Raw genomic sequence first — 15,683 nt, 5'->3', positions numbered from 1 at the left:
CTCTTGTAGCGAAGAGCTTCTTTCTAGTGTCTAATCTAAACCTATCCTCCTGCAGCTTAAGGCCATTCCTCCCTGAACTATCACTGCAGGCCGTGGTGAAAAGTTCCTCTTCAGCTTTCTGGTTGGCTCCCTTTAGGTACGGGAAAGCTCTCTAAGATCTCCCTGGAGCCTTCTCTTTTCCAAGCTGAACAACCCCAGCATTTTTAGCCTGCCTTCTTGCCTTCACAGAAGAGGTGTTCCAGCTCTGTGTGGGCTGGAGCATATGTGAAAGCCTGTAATAATAACAGTATTTGAAAAAAAGAAGAAAAAAGAAAGAGACAAAACAACTTCTCTGAGAACAGGAATATGGGGTGTGATGGAAACCTGTCTCTCATGTTTCATCAAGAACCTACGACTGTGAGAGGAGCCTTCCCAAACCTGTTCCTGACATAGACAGCTGCTAGTTGTTCCTCAAAGGAGCAAAACAAACAACTCTTCATTGGCAATGTCTGTGAGGTCTTCACTGACCATAATGGGGTGTGTTTCTTTCTTGGGCATAAGCATCTGGTGGTCAGCCAAAACTAGTGAACTGACTACCATTTCAAAATCCAGTCTGGTGGTTAAAACTGGAAAAATACAGTATTTCCTGCTCTGAAAACAAAGCACAAAAGACTGTGTAACTTACAGGGCTAGGGAGAGGAACAGTAAAGGATGCAATTATATTTTCTGACCATAGTTTTAGGACTGTTTGTTCATTTTCCTGTCACTGTTACTGGATGTAAAAAGAGAGGAGGAAATGTGAGGAAATGTTTCTCTCAGATGACAGCATAGTTACTCTAATCATAATTTTGTCCTATGTCTATTTTGCACCTGTGCTCATGAGTCTTGCCATTGCATGACCTCAGTGTGAGGAATGCAGGCTCCTTCCCACCCTTAATAACTTGGCTGTTCCCTCACAAGATCAGAGATAGGGGTTGAATCCTGTCAAAATGAGAAGTGAGTAAATTACTCTGCTTTTCTTGATGCATTCACATCTGCTAACTAAAATATGAATCCCACATGTAAGGACATACATAGTCCTGTCAGAAACTTTTATTGAGCTCTGGTCATGCTGAGTCAGACATGAGCATCATTTTTTAATTTCAGAGTCTGACATAACTTATTTGGGAAGTGGGCTGGCAGACTGAGTCATGGTATGTAACCCCAAGGACCAAGGGGTTTCCACTTGGCTGTCTTCAGGACTAGGTGACCATAGAGGAAGGATTGCTGGGGTCCAGATACCTGCTGACAAGCACCTTGGTTCTTCTGTTTGCTCCAAAGTGCTCCTATCCAGAAAAACATCACCTTATATTATTTTACAGGTTTTAATCAATTTATCCCCCTTAGGCTAACATAAATAAAAGCTCAGGCATTAGACAGGAAAAAATATAATTTTGTTCCTTTTGCTGTATAACATCAAACATCTGCATAGTTTGGTAATCCAAGACAAGTTGCCTCACAGCATCCCTCAACAATAATTATAATTTCTGTTCAATTTTCAAATCAGTACATGCTTTGGGACTTACAGACCAAGTTGCTAAGTAGCAACATATGGCTCACTACTGTTCCTGTGATGTTGCTGCAAGCAAATAGCATAATTCTATACTTGAAATTATTTTAACAGAAAGCCAGTGCTGGAACTGAGCCAGAAGAGTAAGTATACAGTAAAAATTAATGATATTCTTTTAAAGCGTCCCAAAAGGCTGTTTGGCAATGTTGTCTCTGTGTACATTTTATATATATGGCTAAGTACTGCATTTTTGGTTACAATATATGTGATACAGGACTCTACACTGAAGGCATCTCCTAAATTAGTTATGCCAGCCATATTAACAAACATACACAGTAAAACTGTGACATTTTCAGTACTAATTGCACTTGGATCTGAAAGTATTTATCATTTTGAAATAAAACTATGCCAACTGATCTGCATTTGAGATTCCCACCAATTATTGTTTTCTCCCATACCTATAATTGAAAGCTTGGACATGAATTACTCTTTATGTTATTCCTCCTCCTGTAATTTGTGGGCCCCACAGAGCACAGTATAAAATTATATTGTTTATTTTACATTTCTTCCTAGTCACAATATAGAATGTAATTCAGGACTCTGTTGCACAAAGCTTTAACACATTTGTGGCCTTCCTGAGGCCTGATAAATGTTAGGGTTAATGAGTGCAGCTGCCAAATTCCCTGCAAGGTCCAAAGGGAAGGGATGAGAACAGGCCTGGAGCTGATGATTTGGGGCAGTACCCCTATTGTCCTACTGGGAACAAAAGATCTGAGGCAGAGGAAGGAATACTGATTGCTCAGAAGTGGTATTTTCCTGCTTCCCAGAGCTATGCCAGGGAGATCTATCTAAAATATATCTGCATGCTCTTTGATAGAGGGGGCATCATGGGTATCAAAACTGTTTTGTCCTATACATCTACAGGGTGAAATAGGATGGATTGACATCCACAAGAGAGATTTTTCATATTAATGTTGCCTTATGCACATGGTCCTTCACATAGCCCTCATGTACTTTTTACATTTTTATACCATAATTTCTTAGATTATTTATGACATAACTATGGCTCATGTGAAGTAGGTATGGACAAATGCTACCTAATAGCTTCTTCCCTCTCTTGCTCTGTGTTGGTCCTTCCCTGTAGGTAGGCTAGAATTCCAGGGTACTGCCAGAAGACACAGCTCTTCGCTCTTGTTGCCTGCAACAGTCTCCATCAGCAGAGCAGGGCAGGAGTTGTCTGCCTTGAAAAGGATTCAGAAAAAACAGCATTCTCACATGGAGAATCATTTCATCGTCCAACGTAGTCCCATGGGTACACACTACCCTGACCTGAAGTCTAGCACAATCCTGCCCCAAAGTTGGAAAGCTTTTGCTTTGGAAAAGCTCATTATTTGAGAGGCTGCTTCACAGTGAAAAAGCAATGCTACCTGGTCAGTCTTGGCTGGCTGCAGTCCAGGGCTGTTTTGGATCATATTCCACCTCCCTCTTCCTGATCTACTATCTTTTCATTTCAAAAATAGGTTATCAACAGAAGGGAGTCTACTTATTGGTCCTCCATTTCTCTGAAGTGATCTCTAAATGTCACAAAAAAAAAAAAAAAGGACATAGGTTAAAATGGCCTCAGGGAAAGAAAAATACCAGGCAGGCCTTTCAGATCCTGAATGAACAGCTACAGGTAGATATAATTTTACCCTGCCTTTCACTTTTGAGTCAAACATAGTCTTTTAGTATTATCTTAACATCAGGCAGAGTCCAGAAAGAACAGAGTTCCTGATAAAAATACACCAACAGTTGCATTAGCAAGGCTATGTATTTATAGACATACATATTTAGAATCATAGAATGGTTTGAATTGGAAGGCATCTTGAAGATCATCTAGTCCAGTTCCCTGACATGAGCAGTTGCATCTTTCACTAAATCAGATTGCTCCAAGTCTCATCCAACATGACCTTGAAAACTTGCAGTGATGGGGCACACACAAATTCTCTACACAATCTCTTACAGTGTCTCATCACCCTCACAGTAAAGAATTTTTTCCTGTGTCCAGTCTAAATCTGTCCTCTCTGTTTAAAACTGTTGCTGCTTGTCCTGACACCACAGAAAAGACCCACTAGAGGGTTTTTCTCCATCTTTCTTATAGCCCCATTATGTACTTAAAGGTGTTATCAGGTCTCCTTAGAATGTCCTACAGGCTGAACAGCCCCAACTCAGCCTTTCATCATAGGAGAGGTGCTTCAACCTTTGGACCTCTGTGGTCTTCTCCAAACCCAAACTGACAAGTACACATTTTCCTGTGCTGCAGACCCCAAAGCTGGATGCAGAACTCCAGATGGGGTCTCCCAAAAGCAGAGTGGACAGGCAGAATCCCCTCCCTCATCCTGCTGGCCATGCTGTTTTTGATGCAACCCAGAACAAGGTTGGCTTTCTGAGCTGCAAGCACATTGCCAGCTTATGTCCAGCTTGTTGTCCATCAGTGTCCCCAAGCCCTTCTCCACAGGGACGTAATATATTATGTATGAATGTCTTTAGCTTTAATGCAAAGTGTATGAACATGTACTGTGTATATATTCAAGGATTATTTTTTTGTAATTAAATGCCTCAACTTTTATAAAAATGTAAGTCAGAATTAGGTCCTGTTGGCTGGAATTTAAGAACTTTCACAAATTTCACTTTAAAGATGTGACTCAGGTGAAATATCTTTACCCTTTTTTACTCAAATTCATTTTAGTCAGTTATGTTCAGTAGGTGTGGAACTTGTACTCTGACCAGAAGAAGAAATGTATACGACCTACTTATTCCTGAAAAATGAGTTACTTAAACATGCCTTAACTTAATGCATCTTTCATTTAATGCCTATTCTATAGCACATGCTATAAAAACACTAAAGAGGGCAAAATGTAGTCCCTAAGGATCCTAAGCAAACATCCCCATAATTACAGTTGTATAAACAAAAGTGTCCCTCTCCAGCCTTCAAAAATCATTAGCGTGGATCTATAAAATTGAGATCATATCAGAAACCTCAGCAAGTATAACAAATTTTTCAGCATTCTATTTGTCTTCTGGCTGTAAAACCTTGCACTTATATTTTCTTTGCAGCCATGTGGGCAGAAAACTTTTTAATGAAACAGGTTTGGAGGGTAATTGCATAGACACAGAATTTTGGAATTTAGAAGTAAATGTCAGATACTTCTAGAGTAATGCTAAAATTGTGAACTTGGCCCTGTTGAATACACAGTGATTCCGTGCATCAATTAAAAATATTCTTCCTAAGAGTTACACATGAGAGGGAATTAAAGTAAACATTGCATCTTGTCTTAGCTGTGGCATCAGGATGACAGCAACTTCAGTGATAGGCCCACAATAAATCAATAAAGTAAAAACAACAAAAGCTATTATTTTACCATGAAAAAGGTAAACAGAAAATCAATCATCAAATGATGAATTCTCTGTCCAAAAGCCAGAGGTATTTTTTCACATATCACAAGAGAAAAAGCACTGCCTTTTGCTGTTCATGTCATGAGACAACTTTCTGTTTAATGAGCAGCCAGTATAAAATATTCTTCAAAATGTTTCCCTCTGCTCCTTCATGTACAACTTTTTTAGCATGTGAAAACAGATTACAGACATCATATATTTTAGTTATGTAGTTTCCTTTCCAGGAAACGCTACAGGTCAGCAGCGTGGATGAATTATGGGATGTAACCATGGGAAATGTTAAAGGCAGTATTTTTCATCTGAGCTTCACATAAAATGAACCTTTTTCGGTCCATAAAATGTCTGGAAGAATTACGTGAATTTGAACTACAAATTAGACCAATTACTATTATACTGTCCCTTTTGGCAAAGGCTGCCACAGTGGAGTCAGTTTGACCTGCTGACCCCTGACCGAATAAACTGATAAGATGCCAGTCTTTGATTAATCTAGTTAGTTTTACAAAATCTGGCATCTCAACAAGCCCAAACTAGTTACTCAAACCAGTCTTCAATGTAACATTCAAATGATCACTCCGTGGAGTCCCAGAGGTATTCATTACAGACAAAATTGCTCTTGTTGCTTCGCATACAAGCTGAGTTTTCAATGGGAAATGAAAGGCTGCCTGGAAAAATAGGCCACCTAATTAAGTTAAACTACTCTAGCATTTGGCTTGACATCTTCATTACTCAAAATTAAAAAGATGCTTCACTTGAGCACGCGAGTTACTATTGTTTATGTTGTTTTCCTCTTAAATTGGCTTCTTACATAGAAGTCTGGTTTACAGAATTATATCTTGTAATAGCTTGCATATTTCTTGCAGTTTATAAAAATGTCTTAATAGGTACTATGCTGCTGATAGTTTGTATGCCATCAGTAGGATTGAACTTATTACTGGGGTCCCAGCAGTCCCAAGCTTACATGACACTTTATTAAGAGAGGGCCAGATCCTGCCACTTTTACTTGCTTAAATAATCTGTACTCGTTCATATACTGAGCACTTCCTTGGCCTTTTTACTGTAAAGTGCTGGGTCCGAAATCTAAGTGTGAAAGCCAGGGGGACCACTGGTAGGAATTGGGAGCTTTGATCTGCCTCAGCTTTCAGCTTTTCCTGTGATTGGCATGGGACTAAACAAAAGTTACATCATAATTGCAAAGAATAGCCATGCCTCTGTTTTGATCCTCTTTTTCTCAAGTGGTGACATTTTACATTAAGTCAGATTTTTTTCTGGCTATTTCATCAGTCGTTCAGGAGTAGTGTAGCACAGGTAGGACCCACTCTCCTTTTGAATAGTGAGAAGCAATCCATTGTTTCTGAGCTTTTCTAAGGAAAGAAAAGAGAAAGAAGGAGAAAAAAATCACGAACAAAAAATAAAAGGATCCTTTTTGTCCTTCATCATTGTGTGCCCTGAGTACAATATTATCTTTTGGTGTCTTTCTCAGAAGGGAAATGGAAATTTAGACAGAATTTTTGCCCTCTAAACAGATATACTTAAATGTAAATCTATACTATTGCTATTTTAAGAGCATTTAAAAATGTAAACATGTGAAGAGCACACTGTCTTGATTGCTGGTTTAGAGTCTATGCTATGATGCTAATGAGGCTTCTGACAGGTTAAATGTGGTGTATCATCTATATTTTCAAGCAGCACTATTTGTGAAGATGTGACTTCTATTTTTTTTTTCAGTTCAATTTTGCTTATTAAATATGTATATTGCTAGTTTTATTACCCAGAGCTTTGTACTGAGCATAATTTAGGTATGTTTTGCAGAGAGGGTCTCTAAAAAGTTTTTTATATCTAATATGCTTTTTATCTCTAGTTGACAAAGAATATTTAGTGCACATAATAACTGATTTATGGAAGTATGTCTTGTAGTGCTGAGTTCAAGATTATACCATACATGATGCTGCCTGCATTATAGTACAGACCAAAGTTGTCAAATAGGACCCTGAGTTACCTTAAGAATTTTAGCTTTCATTAAAATGCAGTTGTAGTAATAGTAGTAGTAGTATAGTAGTAATAGAATTAATAAGAACAAAAATAATAGCAAGAATAATAATGATAGTAGTAGTAGTGTAGAAGTTGTAGTAGAAGTAGCAGTTGTTGTAATAGTAGTAGACATTGTGGGAGAGAAAATACCTTTCTTTTCAGGAGAGAGGAGTGACAAGGGTGTTGGACAATGACCACGCTTAGATCCCCACTGGGGACATGCTAAGGAAGGCGAAAGATTGTCACAGGTTAGAGGGACAAGACTCCACTTTGGGTGCTAAGGATGCTCCATTTGTGCCTAAAGCTCTTGTATATTCTTAAAGAACTGCTTTGGTCAGTTGGTCAGTAGTTCAAAAAAGACTTGTACTTTTCTTTAAATTTTATTCAAAAGTTCTAAATAGGAAAAGTGCACAGCTGTATTCTTGTCTGAAGGGAAGTTTAACTGCTTCAATAACAGTGTTGGTATTTGCAGGTCCCAGATCCTTTACCTTCTTATAATATTTGTGCTCCTACTTATTGTCATCTTTAAACTATATTTGAGTTTAAAGCCTCCGTTGAAAAAACATTTCCCAAGAAAGTGCTACACTATGTGCATACATTTAATGTCATTAATGAAAAGACTCTCAAGAGTGAAATCTTAAAAAGAGTTTGGTGTTTTACATAGTTGTGTACACTTTGAAAATGATGATTGTTTAAAATTAATAATATAATTGTCAGCCCATTCTCTTTTTTGAAAACAGAATTCAGCTGGTACAGGAAAATTAATGTTTTGCTTGAGGCTTTGGCCTTTAACTAATGCAAATTAGAGAAATTGATTAACACAGTACAAAAAAGTTATACCTTCCCCTGTAATACATTTTTGATAGCTGTGGCTTGATAAATTAGTATATTGTGTGTTTTTAAATGAATATGATTTATTGCTGTTGTCTACCATATGAAGAAACACAAAAAAATTATTTTCAGGATCATTGACTTGAACATATCAATGGCACTGTTGGACAATTCTTGCTGAGTGTTAAGATGATTTATGTAACAGACCGAAGGTTTCCACAGTAATGCATTATAGTCTCAAGCTATCAAGCCTTGTTCATACAGAGACAAAAGCAGCTACAAAACACTTGCTTCTGAAGGTCTTCCATTTAGAAATTAGAGATAAGGTTGATCCTATTAAAACTCCTGGAAGTATCCACTGTCAAATATATTATCCTAACTTTCAAATTTGTATAAGATACGTGGCTGTTTTTCCCCTTCTAATGAGCTCATTGTTTTTACATTACTCTCGATTCATAAGTATTTCAGTTATGTAACAACGTGTTCAATAATAGAAGAGGAGACAGCCTGAAGCATCTATCTTTTAAAAACTGGCATCTTTCCACAGTTCAGACGCAGAAGCCTTGGTGCAAATGAAAAATTAAGACACGCTCTACATAGTTGGCAGAACCATTCATATCATTTAAATTAAATATCTATAGGCAAATTCCCAATTTTTAAGGAACTGTTGCTAATATGAGATTCTGTTGAGTAAATGCATGATGACTGATGCAAGCGCTGAGCACACGAATCAGACTTAGTGAATGTTGTCTTCTGGGCTGTCATATAGGAACAATTCTGCTCTTCCTAGAGGGATTTACACTGGATGTTTGAAAGCTTGCTGCCTACTGTGGTCAGTCTGTTTGAGCCTCCTCCTTTGATTTGCCTTCTTTGATCACTTCTTAAAGTTCTATTAAAATTATTTTGAAACATAAGTAAGTTTTGCTGGCCAATATGCAGTTTTCACTGTAGAGTACTTAAGGAAAGGGGCTGTATTTGTGTCTCCTGCCAGCATTTCCCTTTTTTTCCTAATGAGTAACCTCAAAAGTAAATACTAGATATTTTTTTTGTATTTGTGTTATCAGCACAGCTGGATGCATAGCCATAATTTGAGTTATGTGTTGCCAAAGTAAAGAACTGATTCCTGACATACACTTCCTCTCAGTGTCCCAGTTTTTCCCCTCCTTCCATAGCTTGTTGCTGGATTTGACCAGCCTAAGTGGCTTAAAAAGTAAATTTAACAGGACCAATGGGGTCTTTTTCAGAAACAAAAGCTTGGGTTTGGGTTCGACAGTGAGTCAGGTTTCAGTGTTCATATCATTTTTATTTTGGCAAGCTTTTCTCATAAAATGATATGCCAAGGTAGCATATAGATAAGACTCCTGATCTCATAGTGGGCCTATCAATCATCTGTTTTATGGAGTTTACATAATTTCAAGCAGAAATGTCACAAATATTTAGCCAGAAACATAAAATATAGTCCTCTAAATTTGGGAAGACATTCTTAATTCAAAAATCATCCATAACAGTGTTATAAGATAGCTCAAATGTAAGGATAATCAGTTCTGAGGTTCCCACTGTGTAGATTCCATCTGAACTAGACTGAAATCTGTTTATAATAAACACAGGTGTAATGAAAATGCTCTTTAAAATAAAGAAAAATTTAAGCCTGTGTCTATTCAGTCCTGTGCAGTTGGTTTAATGGTGTTAATTTGCAGAGGGTTTTCTCTCTGGAATGTAATAAAGACCTAGGAAACTCCCCTTAACTGAAGAGTTGATTGACACCTCTTTCACTCCTATAATCATGAGTTGAAAGTGAAATCAGTGGCAAAGTTCCTAGTGGAAAAGTGGTAAAGAAAATAAAGAATTTCTGCTACTTTTGTTTGCTTGTTTGTTTGGGAGTTTTGGGTTTGTTTTTTTTTCTGTTATTCAAAAGTCAAAAGGTGAGCTTGCTGAGGTTTCTGTGACCAGTAGAATAAAAAGAAGCTATTCCACGTCTCTCTGAATAGAGCAAGTCCTGCTGATATGAAAACCAGCTGTGAAGGAAAAACCCTTGGAGTGGAGGGGAAAGACCCTAACCTTCCCCATCCCCAAGAAAAACCTAGCAGAAGTGAAACTATGGGCCACTCTTTATTATGAATACATATGAGCTATACTTATAGCTTGTAACTGGATACAGGGAGTACAGCCCTCCCTGATGCACTGGATGCTAGATAACTGCTTTAATTAGAAATTCCAGATAAACAGCTTGTGTTGGAAGAAATGGTGCTCAAAGGAAGCCTAGAGTTTGGGACAGGATGATAGCTGGTCTAGGAGTGGGAGTTCTTGCTGCAGGGTTAAGCTTGAGACCGCCTTTTTGGTAAATTTCCCTAAAATTTCTCTTTACAGAAGAAGGTAACAATACAACATTCCAGGAGAACCCATTGCTCGCAGTGGATCAGTTGCATCAAGGGAACCCCAGATGGTTACTAAAATAGATTTTCCAATGGCAAGGAGAGAGGTGGCAGGAAAGTAGGAGTGGGTGTTTAAAGCTTGTAGCTGCTATTCACAGGACAAGCACATGTCCCATTCCTCGTGCCTTTCCTCCAGGCTTAGTTGCAACAGCCTTGTTCCTGGGATATGCTGGGTTTGCTGCAGATGTATCTAGGAATTTTGGGGTTGATATGCCAGTGTGCTAAGTCATTACAAGCATTTGAACCAAGCTCCTGGACGAGACAAATGAATACCAGCAAATAACTGTTGAAGTAACTTCCCTGAGGAAGTTATGTCTATATGCATTACATGCACACAATACTGAGCATGGAAATATCAAATTGGCTGAAAATGTAAGGTGAATAGGGTGCTCTCCAGGTGCCTTTGAATAACTGTCCATACCATGAGCATATAACTTGGATTCTGCCTAGCTTTACTGAAATAGTATGATAGTTTATGTCTTAAGAAAAAAAAAAAAATAGAGAGACATAGGAAATACTGTAATTTGAATTATATGTTATTTGGTGTGTGATTACAGCTTTTGCAATTCTAATCCTACTTTTAAGCTTTTAAGTGTACTGAACAGTGATATTGTAGGTGATGTGGGATCAAATACACTCTTAAATAGTACACAAGCAACAACCATTGATTTTTTTTTGTAATTAATCAGCATAATTAAGCATTTATTTAAAGTTCTTAACCTATATAATTTATATAACAGTATTATATACCTACACATGACACATCTTGGATTGTGGAGCTGCTAGTGCTTTATACTTCCTTCTTAATAAGTGAAGCTAATGTCCTACTGGCAGTTAATTGATTCCACCATTCTTGAAATATTACTGGTTAAAGACACATTTGAAACACAAAGAATCAAAAGTAAAGCCTGGTCCATCCATATGTGACATGCAAAAAGAGGTGTAAAAATAAGCAGATATGCTAAGTGCCTCCAATATCCTGTCAATATTTGATTTAGGAATATTTGCTTTTAGTAGCAAGCTGAAGTCTCACAGGACAGTGCAAGAGACAGAAAATAGATGTTAATACTTTCTACCTGCAAAATCAGGGGAGAGAAAACTCTTTTGAGGCCTGAAGTCTTTTGGGACATTGGAAAAGACACTGTTGAACATAAATGTCGTCTTTTCTCAGCTAATGAATCCCTCCTGGAAGCTGTAGGCTACATGGATCCAAGCTCACCAGGATTACGGTTACCAAGTCTAAGTGTACCTGCAGGGATCGCACTGGTCCAGGAGAGCATTATGGATGTTATCCCTTCCTTCATTTCTCTTCTTTGCTGTTTAGTAATTGTTGTATTAGATCTTAAACTCACTTTAGACACCTTTTCCTTCATCATGGATTTTATATAACAGTAATTAGGAACTAGCTAGTGTATGCATTGTCCCTAATACTTTTAATTGGTTTTGCAAAATTTATACATTGCTATTGAGTAAATGTGATGTTCTCTTTGCCATGTTTAAGGCCTTCTCTCCATTTAGTGAGGGTCCATTTTACTGTATTTCCCCTTGGAGAAAGGGCTGCATCATGGCTTGTAAAAGTGGGGGCAAATTCAACTTACAGAGGTCAGTAGACTTGCACCAGCTTGCCATTAAGAAGAAAGCAGGGGCAGAGGGAGAGCAAACTCCTGTGCTGGTGGTGAGAAACACAGCTGGAATGCATGGGTAGAATCAAAGTCCTCACACATAACAGCGATGACATCACTGTCAAACCCTGTTCTGTTGTTTTCATTTTTGGGGATTTTACATTGGCCTTTCCAATCTAGACTTCCTGTTCTATTTTATACTAAGATATTTGGTAAAGAGATTAAAACCTTTTTGGGAAAAACGCAAAGCAGCCAAAACCATGGCAGTGTGCGCTAGCGGAGGTTTATCTGTGTTCACCAGCTCACTGAAAACACTTAATACAGTTTGGTTTTAGTCTGATTTAAGTTGATGTATACATGCTCGTACAGAGAGTAATCTCAGGCATCAGGAGAACATTATTACTATGATGACTAATGAAAAATCCCTTTGTTTATAATTGGCCATTGATTCTCCCCTTGTCCTTCTGCATGAATTCATACACTGTATTATCCTCCATTTGGAAACTCATATTGGGGAAAACATTTTCTTCCAATAGCTGTTCTTTGAAATTGTGCCCTCATACTCATCCTTTCTGGTGATACTTTTCAGGAGCAGAATGTATTTAAATCCTTGCATTTCCAGAATTAACAAAAGCAGCACTCAGAGCAGGACTGCTGTGATGAAGAGGGGCAGGAAGGGTGGGAGTAGTCACTGTGCTATAAATCTCCTGACTGTGGGCATGGGATGTGCAAAGACTGATCACTTTGCAAAGGAGTTGGCTGTTCTCAGAAAAGCAGAGCAGGCTTTCAGGCTGAGCCATTGCAACTGATCTCTTTAACCCTTTATTATGCTCACCTTTTCCTTTTTAGAAATACGCACATGCCCACCCTCTCCCACAAAGGAGCCTACCTGCTGTACAAAAACTGTAGATAAATAATAGCAATTATCCACCTTGGTGCATTACTCGGACTTTGCCTGTGGCTTTTCCTTGGATCAGATTGAGTTGGATGACTTAATGGCAGCAGGCAACAAAAGACTAACAGTTGTTTGGTGGAGTTACTAATTCAGATAACTGACAAAATGTATGCATAATTCACTTTATAGATTAGGAAAGAAAAAAAAATTAAAAACTTCGAATGCTTTTTTATAAATACAAAGCATATTCATACTGAGTATGTATTGTTTCTTTTTCTTTCTAGCTGAGTAAATGCATGGCACTCCCATAAGTATAAAAGTGGTATCTTTCTTCACTATGTAATTCTTAGTCTGAGTAGCAGGAAGTAAAATGAACCATTTTGTGCCAATATTAATTTTATAAATTGCATTCCCTTTTCCACAATTCCCATGAAAAAGGTATTCAGCTAGATGAACACTCGGAAAATTTTAATAGGACCCTTGAAATCTGTTTGAGTTCACCTTCTTTTAAAAAATATTTCTAAGGGAAAAGTATCATAGATTCTTATGCCTTAGAGGCATTTTTTCCTCCATACATAATGGTGAAACTTCACTTGTATAATATATGGGTCTTGAAAATTCTTTATTAAATTGTAGATTGTGCTTAGAAGTATGGGAGTTTGGCTCTTTTTGTTTGTTTTGTATGACTTTTATTGTTATTATTGACCAGTGCTCATATGATTTTCATAGCAATTTCTGTTTGTTGGCTTGTTTTTCTTTTCCAGTCTTTTCCTGGCCCAAGTCTTGAAAGTGAAGATTTTAACATACCTCCTATAACTCCTCCATCACTGCCTGACCACTCCCTGGTGCACTTGAATGAGATAGAGTCTGGGTACCACTCTCTGTGTCATCCCATGAACCACAATGGCCTCCTACCCTTCCACCCTCAAAACATGGATCTACCTGAAATTACAGTTTCCAACATGCTTGGCCAAGACGGGACACTGCTTTCCAATTCCCTCTCTGTGGTAAGCACTTTTAGTCTTTCTCTTCTGTTCTAAGTGCAAAATCATGGAAATACAGACCTCTGAAATTCTTTAAGGGGAACAACACCTGCCCCACTCAAATTTTGGAGTGCCCTGGCCTGACTCTGGGTGTTACATTGCATTCCTTGTGTCAAATCCTCTGCCCCGCAGAGGGGAGGGGGAACCTGAAAGTCAGAGTGTTGTTACCTTCTGCCACCTTGAGTAGAAGTTTATCCTTTACAGAGATGTAAATAATGACAGAACGAGGCTCAAGGCTCTGACTTCTGCTGGAGCAGGGTTTGGATCCAGATGGCTGTTGTTCTGTATTTGTCTGATGAGGCTCTTTCCATTCTCATTTGCATGTGCTGAGAGATGTACAAAAATTTAATATCTCCTTTCTTGTTTACCGCACGTTTGGAAAACAGCAAATGTTATTTCTGATTCTAGGCCAAATCTTACAGCCTTTTTACAGTTCCCAGTCCTTAGCCAGCCAGAATCCAATTGAAATGACTGGACAACTTGCTTGTAAAGTCTGTCAGATAGTCATTATGGTCATAATCTTGTGAAGCCTGATATTATAAACCACTTATTTGAATGTTAAATTGCTTGCAACAACTGCAGAGCTACTGTACACGTTACATTTTCAAGTGGGCTCTACAATTAATTAGTATACTTCTTGCATAGAAGCTCCAGACAAGATTTCACATTGATGTACAATTCTAACCCAAAGAGTTAAAAATCCCATGAAAGAGGATGGAGCCTGACATTGTGTGTATCCCAGGGCACTTCAAGCACTAGGTGGGCTAAATGGGCTGCCCAGGAGCTGCAGATCCCAATAGCCAAAGATAAGAATCTATTGTTCCTAGAGATAGAGGGTCTGGGCTTCTCACCAAAACTTCTGAACTTAGTCACTGAGGCTGTTTAGGCTTTCCAACTTGCTAGCTCCCCACCACATTATCTAAAAAACATAAATCAGTCCTGGGAACCTGAGAGCTGACACAACACATTTGTTTGGGTAGTCAGGGATCCAGGTTCAGCTTCCATCAGCCCCTCAAGGGCTCAGACCCAGGGGCCATGGTGGCTGGAAAAGACTTGGTTTACAACAAAAATCTGCTTTGTCACACAGCTTCATTGCAACTTAATTAAAATAAAGCTACCTTGATTTTGAGGAGCTCTGCATTCCCTCTGAGGATGTTCAAAAAAGCAGAGGGGCACAAGTATTGGCTTCTTATATGTTGCACAGTTGTTATTGATTTACTAGGATGTTGCACACTTCGTATTTGAGGTCAGAATCTGACCCCAGGGTTATGTTCAATAATGGGAGGAGTGGAGGAGAGGCAGATTTATATAGAGAAATAGAAATATGCTCTATGGAAAGAGCCTATATTTTCCTTGCTTGTCTGCAAAGCTGATGGCATGCATTAAAGAGCTTGAGTGAAATCTTGTGTGGGGTTCTGAGAATTAGAGCTATGAACGGACTTGGAAAAGTAAGAGAAATGCTTGACACTCTAGTCAAGACAGGCAGTATTTTATTGAATTGACCTCTTTTGAGCCATGGTTATGGCTCAGAACTATGCATTCTTTTAAGCCGTGATGTTTCACATTAACCTTTTGCAACAAGCCCTGAACAAAGGGCCTTGAGAGTCTGTAGATCATCACAGTGAATAATCGCATTGAGGGAAAATACAAAAAAGTTGAATAATATAGCTAGGCAATTTTGCTGTTGGATCTTAGTGAAGATCAGAAGAGATGAAAGTCAGATGTCAAGAAAATATGTGCTGAATTTTTACAATAATTTCTGAGGATTTGTTCAATAAATAAAGCATCCTTGGAGTGTCATGTGCTAAGTCAGCTGTTATCCCTAACTTGCATGCCCTTTTTGCACAGGAGCACCTCTTACCTTGCAAT

At 38.4% G+C, this 15,683-nt stretch overlaps 1 protein-coding gene across 3 annotated transcripts in view; it reads left to right on the top strand.

Annotated features, from left to right (window-relative positions):
• The window catches only part of TOX (thymocyte selection associated high mobility group box), a 218,702-nt gene that overhangs the window by 116,768 nt on the left and 86,251 nt on the right, over positions 1 to 15,683 (top strand). For all 3 annotated transcript variants that reach the window (XM_036406263.2, XM_054515105.1, XM_054515103.1), the window contains exon 3: positions 13,536 to 13,778. In XM_036406263.2, the coding sequence (XP_036262156.1) occupies positions 13,536 to 13,778 (243 nt within the window). The remainder of the gene's footprint in view (positions 1 to 13,535; positions 13,779 to 15,683) is intronic.

Source organism: Molothrus ater, chromosome 1 (assembly GCF_012460135.2).
Source record: "Molothrus ater isolate BHLD 08-10-18 breed brown headed cowbird chromosome 1, BPBGC_Mater_1.1, whole genome shotgun sequence".
In the NCBI taxonomy this organism is placed as follows: Eukaryota; Metazoa; Chordata; class Aves; order Passeriformes; family Icteridae; genus Molothrus; species Molothrus ater.
Note: the sequence above shows the minus strand (reverse complement) of the source record. Positions and strands in the feature narration are given on the sequence as shown.